The sequence below is a fragment of the Canis aureus genome, chromosome 22 (assembly GCF_053574225.1).
Source record: "Canis aureus isolate CA01 chromosome 22, VMU_Caureus_v.1.0, whole genome shotgun sequence".
Lineage (NCBI taxonomy): Eukaryota > Metazoa > Chordata > Mammalia > Carnivora > Canidae > Canis > Canis aureus.
The window spans coordinates 1,631,529-1,645,375 of NC_135632.1; the positions used below are offsets into that span (position 1 = coordinate 1,631,529).

The following is a 13,847-nucleotide window of genomic DNA, read 5'->3' on the forward strand; positions in this document are numbered from 1 at the left end:
CCGGCGTGCGCGGGAGGATGCGGGTGCTGGGGGCGGGCCCGGGCCCAGCCCCAGCCCCAGCCCAGCCCCAGCCCCAGCCCAGCCCCAGCATCTGGGTCCCCCTGCAGGCGCGAGCCCGCTCGCAGGCTCCCCGCAGGGAGGGGCTCACCCACCCGCAAACCTCGAGGAGGACGGCACCGGGGGAGAGGGAAGCGCTGACTTTAGGAACGTTGCTCTTCCTGAGCTGCTGTGAGGTGGAAATTGTATCATCCCACTGGAGATCACGCTCCTAAAGTAAGTTTAGGAGGAACCTCCACGCAGGTTTCCAGAGTGGCTGCACCAGGTCACATTCCCACCAACAGTGCAGGAGTAAAAATAAGTAAATTAATTAATTAATTAATAAACAAATAAATAAATATAAATAAATAATATAAATAAATTTAAATAAATAAATAATAAAATAAGTTTAGGGATTCCTGCTTCCTTCGAAATGTGAAGGCCCAAATAAGCTGAAAACTCTCCTGCACAAAACACCTAGGAATGCATTTACATTATGATGACTTTAAAAAAATTTTTTTTGCAATAATTAAATAGGGTTTTACTTTATTTATTTTGTTTGTTCTTTTTTTAATAATTTTACTTGTGTTCAATTTGTCAACGTACAGAATAACACCCAGTGCTCATCTCAAGTGCCGACTTTTTAATTTTTAAAGATTTTATTTATTTATTTATTTATTTATTTATTTATTTATTTATTTATTTATACATGAAAGAAAGAGAGACAGAGAGAGACAGGCGGAGGGAGAAGCAGGCTCCATGCAGGGAGCCCGATGCAGGACTCGATCCTCCGACCCGGGGTCACGCCCTGGGCCAAAGCCAGATGCTCAACCGCTGAGCCACCCAGTGATCCCACTATAATGAAAACTTTAAATGTACAGATGAGCTACAGATAATGTAAGGGAAACCTCCAGGAGCCAAAGAAAGAGGTGTGGGAGGTGGGGATCCAAGACCAACCCTGTAAGCCTGAGAGCTGATGCTAGCCACCCCACCTCCCAAATAAAGGGAGGTAGGGGTCATAGTTTTGTAGCAATCCAGTGCTAAAACAGTGCCCTCGGGAAGATCTCCCATTCCTGAGTCAAGAAATAGGTATAAAAATTACAGCATCCTACAGCACTATTGGTAAAAGCTAAGCATCATCATCATCATCATCATCATCATCATGTCTTTCAACCATAGAGTGTATGAATAAATTGTTGCCTGCTTACACGATAGAATGCCATACAACTGTGAGAGTAAGCCATGGAGAGCTTCCTGGAGCTAAAACTTCAACACAGTGCTGAATGTAAAAAAAAATTAAATATTGCAAAGACATTTGCATAGTATGAATACCACTGACAAAAAATTTTAAAGCCTGCAAAACAACACTATAAAATGTTTGTTGGTCTATACACGTGCAACTGAAATGTAAAAAAACATTCATGAAGATGATAAACACCGACTTTAGGATGGTGGTTGCCCTAGGGGAGAAAAAGGAAATGAGTGGGATAGGAAGTGATTCTGGCACCAAGTGGCTTTGGAGGGCACGACCTTATTCTTTATTGCCTACTTTTGCCTAATGGCTTCAAATATTCCATAATTTAAAAAATATTAGTTCATACATGGAATTTATAGGATTTCTCTTTTTTCTCTGAATTTACAGGACGTCTATACCAAAGTGTCTTCATCAGTTTCTAACGCAGAAAAAATTTTTATGCATTTATTTTTGCATCATGTGATCAAAATGCAAGTCAGCTGAAAATGACTAATCTGGAGTTTTTCCTTCAAGGCTTTCAGGGTATTTAATGGGTATTGTATCAAAAGCCTTACACCAGTTTCCTGTCTTCAGTTGCAAAGAGAGTCTGATTTATCATGAACTTTTTTAGAGATTGATCAGTATGTCTACATAATTAAGTTCTAAGGTCTATTGTACCCTGTACAGACTGGGCATTACATTAAAAATTCCTGATCCTTTAAGGAAAAGCTCTTGGTTCAGAGAGATAGAAAACAAAATCAAGCAATATTTTGTGATGGACTCGACATTTTTTTAAAAGAAAACCCTGAATATTTCTAATACTTCGCATTCCATGGGTATATGGAAATCTGCAGGAGACTAATTCTGTGAACCACGTGCGGGAAAAGCAATTCTCATTATGTATCATCACCCACACTCATTCAATCTGATCCAGAGTTACCCTTCTATTAATTTTAGTCCCGGATATTCTGAAAATGGTAGCCTTTTTCTTCTATTCTCTCTCTCTCTCTCTTTTTTTAAAATTTTATTTATTTATTCATAAGAGACAGAGAGAGAGAGAGAGAGAGAGGCAGAGGGAAAAGCAGGCTCCACGCAGGGAGCCCGATGCGGGACTCGATCCCGGGTCTCCAGGATCACGCCCTGGGCTGAAGCTGGCCCTAAACCGCTGAGCCACCCGGGCTGCCCCTTTTGTTCTATTCTCCTATCTAAATGTCCTTTATATATGGACATGTCCCCCCTATTCGTGAAAGGTCACATACGTGTAATCACTGCTGCTCAGTTGATTCCTCCTGTGTCTTTCGTCTATATACGAAGCCAAATTGAAAGTAATAGACGCACGAACTTTTTTTTTTTTGTTCAAGAAATCCCTAGAAACCAATTCTCCTGAGACATTTAAGTACTTGAGAGGATTTTGAGAAAAAAAATCCATACCATAAAGTGATAAGCAGATGTTTCCCATATGCTGTTTGCTGATAAGTCCCTGTAGCTTATGCAATATCTCTTCTTGAGACTTTGCCATCTTAAATCCAGTTGTCCATACATGTCTTTGAGGCAAATCAAGTGTGACAAACAAGCGGACTCTCAACTTCCCTTGAAAATAGTACAGAAATTGGGGATTTAAATTTGCATTGCTACTTTTTTTTGTAACTATTCATAAAAATAAGGCTGCATTTCCACATGTCAGCTGTCTGAACCAGGCCTCCATATCTCTCAGGAACGTGAAAACATTCCTCTGCGCCTTTTTTTTCCTTTTTGGTTCCGTTTCATGCTTATGACACTGCATAGTTTTCATTTAAACAGCATCCAAATGTTGTTTCTCGTCAGGAATTCTTTATCAGAACTGTTTCCTTCTTCAGGGTGTGGTGTGGTTACTGTCAAGTGTTCCTCTTTCCCCGTGGAGCATTAGTCAGGAAAACTTTTTCATTAGATAATAAATAAATATGATATTCCCTTTTATGGAATCCGTTTGAGTCCCGCTGTAGTGATTTTTCAAAATAAGATACTGTGTTATTTTTAGCAGAAGCCTTGGCCATCACTCCACGCTGTTTAATGAGTAAGTGCAAGGGTTATTGCATTGACAGTGAACGTGTTTCTACTGCTTGTGAGCTAATGCTCGTCATTCCTGGTTTTGTTCCCTCAACAGGCAATGCCATGCTGTTGAGGGTGTTACCTGCTGTGTATGAAAAGCAGCCTCAGCCGATCAACAGGCACCTGATGGAACTCCTGGCCTTGATGCCTCAGCTGGAGCAACCAGAGCAGTACCATCTCCTACGGCTTTTGCACGTAGCTGCGAAGAGAAAGCAGCCCGAGGTAAAAAGTACATCACATGCATGACGGTCCGCACAACCAGGCAGGAGAACAGCAGGTGTGCTTCGGGTTTCCTCCCTCGTGGGCCTAAACACACTCGCCTTTACGTGAAAGCACTCATTCACTTTTCCTAGAACCGTGAAAGCGAGGAGGGGATGGCACTGTGGTCCCCAGAGAAGCAGAGCCGATAGGATGGACACATAGATCGTGAGCAACCGGACTTTGCTTACGTGATCATCAAGCTGAGAAGACCCACAAGATGCCATTTGTAAGCTGAGACCCAGGGAACACGGGGTGTAATTCCCATCTGAGTCCGAAGGCCTGAGGATGAGGGGGATCAATGGTGTGAGCTTTGGTCCAGGCGTGAAAGCTTCAGAACCGGAGGGCTGATGGTGTAAGCCACAGCCCAGAGGCAGGAGCAGACCAGTGTCCCCGCTCGGCCAGTCTCGTTCAGGCCCTGAGCAGCTTAGACGAGGCCCACCCACACTGGGGAGGGCAATCTGCTTTACCCATTCTACCAATTTACATGCCAGTCTCATCTGGAAACACTCTCACAAACACACCCAGAATAGTGTTCAAGCAAATGTGTGGGCGCTCAATGACCCAGTGAGGTCGACACATAAAATTAACCATAACAGGTACAGTACTGAAAACAGAACAAAGGTAAAACCTGTCACTATGGCGGAAAAGCTTTAATTGACGTTGAGTGTGGCCATGAGGCGCAGGAATCTGTGGTTTCTGGGCCGAGGAAATGAGCTGCACGTGGAGAAAGCAGCCTAGGGTGAGAGCAAAGGCTCGTTTTCTAGATAGCAAGTTGTTGGTTTTTTGGGATCAAATAAAATATTATAATTATTAGGATTATTGTGATTACCCGTCACAGAACATCCAACTGAGTGCTGGTTTAAATAATATAAAGGAATTTACTAGCTAATGTGATGGGGAAAAAATACCTTCAGGTGAGGTGGTCGATCCAGGAGCTCAAATAATACGAACCGAACACTTTTCCTACTCTCTATTTCTCGGATTTGGTTTCTGGCGTTGGCTTCCATTTTCTGCAAGCTTTCTCCTCGTGGGATCCAAACTGGTCCAAGGGGCTCTCTAGGCAGCACGCCTCTTCTACCTCTACCACCAGCATCCAAACAAAAGTCCTGAGGTTCTGTGTTTAGGACACACACCGTCTGCCTGGTGCTTCTGCTGACTCCCGAGGATACTCAGAGAGAGACTCGAGGCCGCCAGGAAGGGGAGAGTAGGAACGGATCATGGAAGGTACGTACGAGTGAAGATTAAAGGTCAGCCCAAGGTTCTATCGACCGTGGTTGTAACTCCGCTTCATTTCCTGATAAAGTCAGTACCCACCACTTAAAAAAAATCAGTGAACGTGAAGGTGAGTACTGGAACATTTGAAGTCAACCCTCGAACCATGCAGAGAAGAGCCGGCGAGAAGGGTCGAATGCACAATTAACCGCGGTAGGCTGCCGTGGCTGCAAGGGCCCGACGGGAGGAATGACTTCTTTTCTCCTTCTGTATCGCAGACCTTGGCGGTAGCTCTCCATGAGCAGTCACAAAACCAAACAGAATAAATGGTGATAAATGGTTTGCAAATGGTAGAAGCAGAAGGTAGGGCAGTGAGTTCTACCTTAGGGAGAAACAAGTGTCAAGAAGATTCACAACAGAAGTGGCATCGCCGCCAGACCTTGAAGAGCGGGAGGGTTTGTTCCAAGTGGAGCATGGGGCACAGGGCCTTGGGGAGCGGAGACAGGGCTGGGGGTCCTGGACACTGGAGAGAGACCTCACCCTACCCCTAGATATTTCAATTCAGGAGGCCTGGGAAGGGGCCCCAGACTCTGCCTCTTTACAGGTTCTCAGGTGACACTTTTCCTGCTGCTTCAGGGACCACACTCGGAGTAGCTAGGCCAGAGGCTGGGCAGGGAACTGGGGATAGCTGTTATCTGATGTGCGTGTGCTTTTGCTTTTGCCCTTAGGGCAGCGTATCGTCATTATTTTTGCACGCCTGTCTTTCCCGGGGCACACTGGACGCCTTGAGGGGCATGGGAGCTGTGTCTGCATATTTACATGCTCTCCCTACCGTAGTGCCGGACACACAGTAGTTGTTCAATGAAAAGTTGTTGAATTCAAAAATAAGTCAATAACCAGAAGAGATCAAAGAGATCGGAGACCATGGGGAACCGGTGAAAAGATGTGTCGTGGGCTCCAAAGGGTGTAAAGTGGCCCCACAGGACCAAGATCTAGAGAAGTCAAGGAGCCTGGAGATCGGGACTGACCTTAGATTTGGCAACTGGGGACTATTAAATTTAATGACAAGAGATTGAAGACGTGGAACGAAGTACTAGCTAGAATCAGATGCTAGTAGAAGTTAGAGAATGAATTCCAGAGCGAAGTTAGAGAATGAATTCCAAATGGAGGAATCCGTTTGGGAAAGAATTAAGGACAGAAAGTTCGAGCAAAACCGTAGCAGAGTTTGGACAAGGAGTAGAGTTGAAGGATCGTTGGATCATCTAAACGGAGGCTGGGAGTGAAGGGTGCGGAAGGGGTGGGATGTTTGTTTTCCATCCCTGCTGAAACAAATGACCACAAACCTAGTGGTTTAAGATAGTACCAATCTGTTATCCTCCAGTTCTTGAGATGGGAAGTCCACAGTGGGTCAGCAGGGCTGCATTCCTCCGGAGGTGCTGGGGGAGACTCTGGTTCCTTGCCCTTTTCCCTGCCTGCCCAGCTCAGCTCCTGTCCTGCCTCCCTCTCGCCTCTGCTTTTCTCATCACGTCTCCTTCTCTGACTCTAAGCCTCCTCCCTCCCTCCTCTAAGGCCCCCTTGGTGCCATCCAGAAGATCCAGGATTATCTCTCCATCTCAAGACCTTTAACTTAATCATACCTACAAAGTCCTTTTTGCCATGTAAGGCAACATGGTTACAGGTTCTGGGGGTTACGGCGTATATACATCTTTGGGGAGTCATTCTTCTGCCTATCACGGCTAGAGCCTGGGGACCAGATGATACAGGTGACGGGGAAGGGTGACCAAAAGGCCAAACTTGACTTAATTAAGGAGGCAGCTGGCGTGCCATTTTATCTGCAGCCTGCAAGCAAGAGCAAAGCCTAGTTTTGGGAAAGGCAGGTTCAAAACAAGGGGGATCTGGGGAGAGTAACTTAATTCAATTTATTTCCCAGGAGCTAAAGGCTGGACAGAAAGGCAAATGAAACCAGCAGGAGACTCACTTCTAGGAAGGAAGACAGAAAAGACTTGGGGTCTCCCCACTGAAGACGATGGGGTCCAAGAGTGAGGGTGGCACCATGTGTGACATTCAAAGAGGTCCCGTCAGACACCTGGTACAGCCCTTCTGTGGCTGCCCAGATGCTCAGGGAAGGACGTAGGAGACCATTTGCAAACCAGGCCCCTGACCACTGCCTGTTGTCATAGGGTCTCTCTAACTCCTCTAACTCCAGCGCCTTGCACAATCATATGGTCCAGGGATGGGCAGGGACTCCCCGCTCAGGGAGCTGAGTCTTTACGTATACGCTGCGTCCTTCACCTGGCTGTTCTTCCCTCACCACTCCCACTCTTTCTGAGCTGACTATTCCTGGTCCTTAGATTTCAGTTTCTTGCCAGGAGTCTTCTCTGACTCCTCCCTTCCCTGCCATAGCAGATCTCTGGACCACCTTGGCTGTGACGCAAACGCCGGGGACGTGAAGGCCATCTTGTTCACCACCGTGTCCCCGATGCCTTGCAGAGCATCTGGCACACAGAGGTCACTTTGCGAATATTTCTTAACACAGATGAGTTAGTATCCGTGCCTCAATTTGCAGAGGACTGTATCATTCATAAAGGACTTCTTTTTTTAGCATCTAATCCTACCAATTTAATGTACTCCTCTCAGTAACTCAAGGTGTGTTATAGTTTTCTGTGTTTTACAACAGTCAAAATGGATGTTCTGGGAGGTTAGCTCGCCCCCGGCACGCAGAGAGTAAGAAGTCAGTGACAGGCCAGGACTTCTGACCCCCTGCCCCCTTCTCTCTCCTTGGCCTGGGGAAACAGCCAAGTAGCCTCCACTTGAGAGAAGCACAGGCATAGTTTGTTTTACTGTGTTTCACTTCGTTGTACTTTGCAGATGTTGTATTTTTTGCGAATTGAAGGTTGTGGCCACCCTGCATCGAGCAAGGCTACGGGCACTATTTTTCCACCAGCGTTTGCTTACTTTGTGTCTCTGTGTCACGTATTCATAATTCTTGCAATAATTCAAATATTTTCATTATTATTATATTTGTTATGGCGATATGTGAACAATGATCTTTAACGAAACTATTTTAATTGTTTTGGGGTACCCCAAACTGTACCTGTATATGATGGCGGCAAACTTAACAGTAAATGGGTATGTTTTGACTGCCCCACCGACCCTCCATTCCCCATCCATCTCCCTCTCCTAGGGCCCCCCATTTCCACAGATGCAACACAATTGAAATTAGGCCACTTAATCTACAAAAACCTCGAAGCGTTCAAGTGAAAGGATGAGTAGCAGCTCTCTTGTTTTAAATAAGAAACGAGACATGATTAAGCTTAGTAAGGAAGGCATGTCAAAAGCTGACATAGGTCAAAAGCCAGACCTCTTATGCCAAATATTGGCCTCTTAGCTATGTTGTAGATACAAAGGAAAAGGTCTTCAAGAAAATTAGAAGAGCTACTCCATTGGACACGTGAGTGATAAAGCAAAACGGCCTTATTGCTGTAGCGGAGAGAGCTCGAGTGGTCTGGATAAAAGATCAAATGAGCCATGACATTTTCTTAAGCCGAAGCCCAATCCAGAGCAAAGCCCCAACTCTCTTCACTTCTTCGAAATCTACGAGAGGGGAGGACGCTGCCAAAGAAAAATTTGAAGTTAACAGAGGCTGGTTCGTGAGGCTTAAGGAGAGCAGGCGTCTCCATAACCTAACAGTGCAAGGTGATGCAGCAGGTGCGGTGTTGAAGCTGTAGCAAGGTGTGCAGAAGATCTAGCTTCGAAAATTCATGAGGGCGGCTACACTTAACAACTGATTTTCAGTGTTAATAAAACAGCCTTCTCCTGGAAGAAGATGCCATGTGGGAGTTTCATTGCAGAGGAGGAATCAAGGCTTGGCTTTAAAACTTCAAAGGACAGGCTTCTCCTTTGTTATGGGCTGATGCAGCTGGTGACTTTAAGTCGGAGCCAGTGCTCACTGACCATTTTGAAAATCCTAGAGCCCTTAAGAATCGTGCTAAATCCCATTTCATGATTGGATTATTTGTTTCTTTGCTGTTGAGTTTAATAAGTTCTTTATAGATCTTGGAAACTAGCCCTTTATCTGATAGGTCATTTGCAAATATCTTCTCCCATTCTGTAGGTTGTCTTGTAGTTTTGTTGACTGTATCCTTTGCTGTGCAGAAGCTTCTTATCTTGATGAAGTCCCAATAGTTCATTTTTGCTTTTGTTTCTCTTGCCTTCATGGATGTATCTTGCAAGAAGTTGCTGTGAGCAAGTTCAAAAAGGGTGTTGCCTGTGTTCTCCTCAATCCAATCATGAAATGGGCAAAAGACATGAACAGAAATCTCACAGAGGAAGACATAGACATGGCCAACAGGCACATGAGGAAATGCTCTGCATCACTTGCCATCAGGGAAATACAAATCCAAACCACAATGAGATACCACCTCACACCAGTGAGAATGGGGAACATTAACAAGGCAGGAAACCACAGATGTTGGAGAGGATGCGGAGAAAGGGGAACCCTCCTGCACTGTTGGTGGGAATGTGAACTGGTGCAGCCACTCTGGAAAACTGTGTGGAGGTTCCTCAAAGAGTTAAAAATAGACCTGCCCTACGACCCAGCAATTGCACTGCTGGGGATTTACCCCGAAGATACAGATGCAGCGAAATGCCGGGACACCTGCACCCCGATGTTCACAGCAGCAATGTCCACAACAGCCACACTGTGGAAGGAGCCTCGGTGTCCATCGACAGATGATGGATAGAGAAGCTGTGGTCTATGTGTACAGAGGAATATTCCTCAGCCATTAGAAACGACAAATACCCACCATGTGCTTCGACATGGATGGAACTGGAGGGTATGATGCTGAGTGAAGCAAGTCAATCTGAGAAGGACAAACATTTTATGGCCTCTCTCATAGGGGGAATATAAAAAATAGTGGAAGGGAATAAAGGGGAAAGGAGAGAAAATGAGTGGGAAATATCAGAAAGGGAGACAGACCATGAGAGACTCCTAACTCTGGGAAATGAACAAGGGGTAGTGGAAGGGGAGGAGGGCGGGGGTGGGGGTGACTGGGTGATGGGCACTGGGGGGGGCACTTGGAGGGATGAGCACTGGGTGTTATGCTATATGTTGGCAAATTGAACTCCAATAAAAAAAAAAAGAATCGTGCTAAATCCACTCTTTCCGGGCTCTAGAAATGGAACAACGCAGCCTAGTTGACAGCACATCTGTTTACAACATGGTTTACTAAATATTATAAGCCCACTGTTGAGACTTACAGCTCAGAAAAAGAGAGGAGAGAGAAAGATTCCTTTCAAACTAGGACAGCTCGTTGACAATGTACCTGGTCACCCAAGAGCCCTGATGGGGACGGACAACAAAATTAATGTTTCCATGCCTGCTAACGCAACATGCATTTTGCAGCCTGTGGATCAATGAGTGGTTTGAACTTTGAAGTATTACTTAAGAAATACATTTTGGGGATCCCCAGGAGGCTCAGCAGTTTAGCGCCTGCCTTCGGCCCAGGGTGTGATCCTGGAGTCCCGGGATCGAGTTCCGCGTCGGGCTCCCTCCATGGAGACTGCTTCTCCCCATCTCTGTCTCTCTCTTTCTGTCTCTCTCTCTCTCTCATGAATAAATAAATAAAATCTTTTTTTTAAAAAAAGAAAAATACATTTCATGAGACTGTAGCTGCTATCGATAATGATTCCTCTGATGAATCGGAGCAAAGTAAACTGAAAACCTCCTGGAAAGCAATTACCATTCTAGACATCAGTAAGAACATTCATGGTTCGTGGGGAGAGGTCCAAATATCAACACAAACAGGGGTTTGGAAGAAGTTGATTCGAACCTCCATGGATGACTTTGAGGGGTTCACGACTTCAGTGGAGGAAGTCACTGCAGCTGTCACAGACATAGCAGAAGGACTAGATTTAAAAGTGGAGCCCAAAGATGGGACTGAATTACTATGACTTCATGATAAAACTTTAAAGGAGGAAGACTTGCCTCGTTGGGAGGAGCAAAAAAAAAGTGGCTTCTTGATCTGGAATCTATTCCCCAGTGAAGACCCTATGGAGAATGTTGAAATGGCAACAAAGGATTTAGAATATTATATAAATTAGTTGACAAAGCTGCACCAGCATTTGAGAAGACTGACTCCAATTTTGAAAGCAGCTAAGACGCCCTCAAACAGTGCTGCGTGCTACAGCGGCACCGTTTGTGCAAGGAGGAGTCAATCGATGTGGCAAGTTGCATGGCTGTCTTATTTCAAGAAACTGCAGCAGCCACCCCAGCCTTCAGCCACCATCATCCCGAGCGGTCAGTAGCTACCAACATAGGACAAGACGCTCTGCCAGCAAAAAGATTGCAACTCATTGGAAGCGCAGATGACGGTTAGCATTTTTTAACAATAATATTTTATTTAAAGTATTTTTTTAGACATAATGCCGTTGCACACCTAACAGACTACAGTAGAGCATAAACAACTTTTACATGTAGTGGGAAACCAAAAAATTCATTCGATTCCGCACTTCATTGTGGTGGTCTGGACCATGTCCAGCGTATTCCTGTGGTGTCCTCAGCTGGTTCCAGGAAGCAGAGGAGGGTAAACAAGGGGCACTCATCGTGGTTGAGGTAATGTCAAGTGCCGGACACTGTGTAGGTGTTTTACAACATTATCTCACTTATTCCCCACAACCACTTTTTCCTTTGGGAAGCAGAAAAGTCAAAACTCGGGGGGTTAGGAACTGCGGTGGCACAAAGGAGCGACAGTGAGGTGGCTTTTCATACCCTCTTCGTCTTCACCAGCCCCTCCAGTTTGCATACGGGCTACGTCGCCGTGTCCCGCTGATGGCTCCCGTCATACTGCCATCCCTGAGACTGCCACTTGCAGAGAATCTGGGGCTCTCACCGGTCAGGCAACTCTTCCAGATACAGCCGGGCTACGTAGAAAGCCCAGTCTAATTCCGGCCATTGAGATCCGTTGGCATCAACACCCTGAAAACTTGAGGTGTAAGCCTCTGGCTTGTGAAGCCCGTGGGAGTTCCGGAGGGACGGTGGACGGTCACAAAGGTGAGCCAGCTAGGAGAAGTAGGAATGGGGAGGAGGGAGTGAAGGCGGAGTCCCGTAGGCCTGGTGGGTGCTGAGCGAACCCCAGAACAAAGAAGCAGGGGTTTAGGAAACAGCCGCAGTGACGTGAATGGACCCCATCTGGGCCAGAGCCCCTGAAGGGGGAAGAAATTGTAGCAAAGGAATGACCCAAATCTTTGTTTCCCATCAACACATCTCTCGCGGGAAAGCAGGCCCCACCTGCCTCCTGTGGTTTTTCACGCAGCTCTTCGTGAACTCACACTTGCTAACTGAGGTGTGCGGGCGGTGAGCCCGACATGCGGATGCAGCTCCCCTCTCTCACGTTCCTTAATTAGACAGTGGGCAAAAGAGGAAGCAGGGTGGGGGCCGGGGCTGGGTGGATATTGTGGCCGGCCAGGCAGGTGGGTCCCCTTCCTCCATCACTGCCCTCTGGGTATCTCTCTTTCAGGAAACCATCCTTCCTAGCTGGAAGGAGGCAGTTCCTGGCTGGTGATTCAGGCTGGAACCTCCAGAGAATGCTCAGGGTCCATTTATAGGAAAAGGCTGGGTGGTCAATTTTCCAAGTGGCCTTTTGGGGCTCAGCCTGTATTCTTGGCTGCCACAAGCCATGCTGTAATCCAGCCAACAAAAGAAACAGAATGGTAACACATAAGAGCCCATCTGTTATTATCCCCAGGACTTGGGCCTCTAGCCCCCACCATGCAGAGATGAGTGGCAGCAAATAGCAATGTCAGCCCTCTGTTGATTAATGTCCCAAGCCAGAGGTCCTGCTTTTGTGGTCTGGTCCCTAGAGGATAGAGTCATTTTCTTGGATTTTCTCTCAGCAGCTTAGAGCATTCCTATTCACATACCTAATCCTACAGCACCTAACTCAGCATCGTCCGGCTGACAATGCTCAGAGGTCACTTTTGGTATTTATTTAAAATAAGAAGCCATTTGCGGAACATTAAGAAGACGGAGTGATGGAATATATAGACCGTTCTGCAACAGTCTTTGGAGCACAACGGTGGTTTTCAGAATGTATATTTGGTCAGTCTGGTGGGAGTAATCAGTAAAGGAAGAATGGCAGTTATTTTATAGAGTTTTGGAGATTTAAAGAGGTTGTTAATGCAGGCCAAATTAATTAGAGGAGGAAATTGAGCCTAAGGACTAAATTAAGAGGGAGCACAGGACTACACACGCACACACAGGTGCACGCATACGGCAGCTCTACCCTTTATTTTACGTGTAAGAATTGAAATGTCATTTGCTGGCAATTAAGTTACGGTGCAATGTGTTCAGATGGCCCTACCTTCAAGGTCCCTGCGGCCTGGGGTGATGAGAAGCTTTGACAAAACTTCAGCTCAATAACAAGATGCTAACCCTGTCAGGAGACTGCTCGGGGAGCACAAAAAAATGGCAGTGATGAGTTCTGCTCTTGACGGCGTGGAGAAGCCAGGGGTAGGTGCTGTCCCTGGGCTACTTCCCTCACAGGGTCTGGTCTGGCCCCATCTGGATTTCCCCCAGTTTCCACACATTCTGTCGCCTACTAAATGTAGTCCAGGTAACGGAGACCTTGGGATTCCTTTTGCACATATCTCCATCCTCCTTCTTGGGCTTAACAGGCCTGGCCCTGGATCTGTTCTCCAAGGACAGGCCATTCCAACGGTATGACCCCACAGGCCTGAGCAGTGTCCCGGATGAGCTTGCACATGTGGCGGGGGTATTCATGCACGCGTATGAGACTCCTTGCAGGGCAAAGCCAGGGGCAGAAAGAGAAAAGGAGGGCAAGGAATGGGGCCTAAAGGTCCTTTCTCTCTGTTCCCTCTAAGCAGACCAAACATTTAAAATTCAAATCAGGCCTCCAGATTGTCATAAAGGTTTGTGTGTCAGGCAGAGAAGCAGCTGCTGAGTATTTGAGTGTGCGGCGTGGCGACCTCTATTTGTCCTCTACTCCCAGGTCCTGCG

The 13,847-nt window shown here is 46.4% G+C and overlaps 1 protein-coding gene across 4 annotated transcripts in view; it reads left to right on the top strand.

The window, feature by feature from the left end:
* The window catches only part of VEPH1 (ventricular zone expressed PH domain containing 1), a 222,840-nt gene that overhangs the window by 50,648 nt on the left and 158,345 nt on the right, over positions 1-13,847 (top strand). For all 4 annotated transcript variants that reach the window (XM_077864580.1, XM_077864579.1, XM_077864583.1 and 1 more), the window contains one exon: positions 3,414-3,580. In XM_077864580.1, coding sequence (XP_077720706.1) covers positions 3,414-3,580 — 167 coding nt within the window. The remainder of the gene's footprint in view (positions 1-3,413; positions 3,581-13,847) is intronic.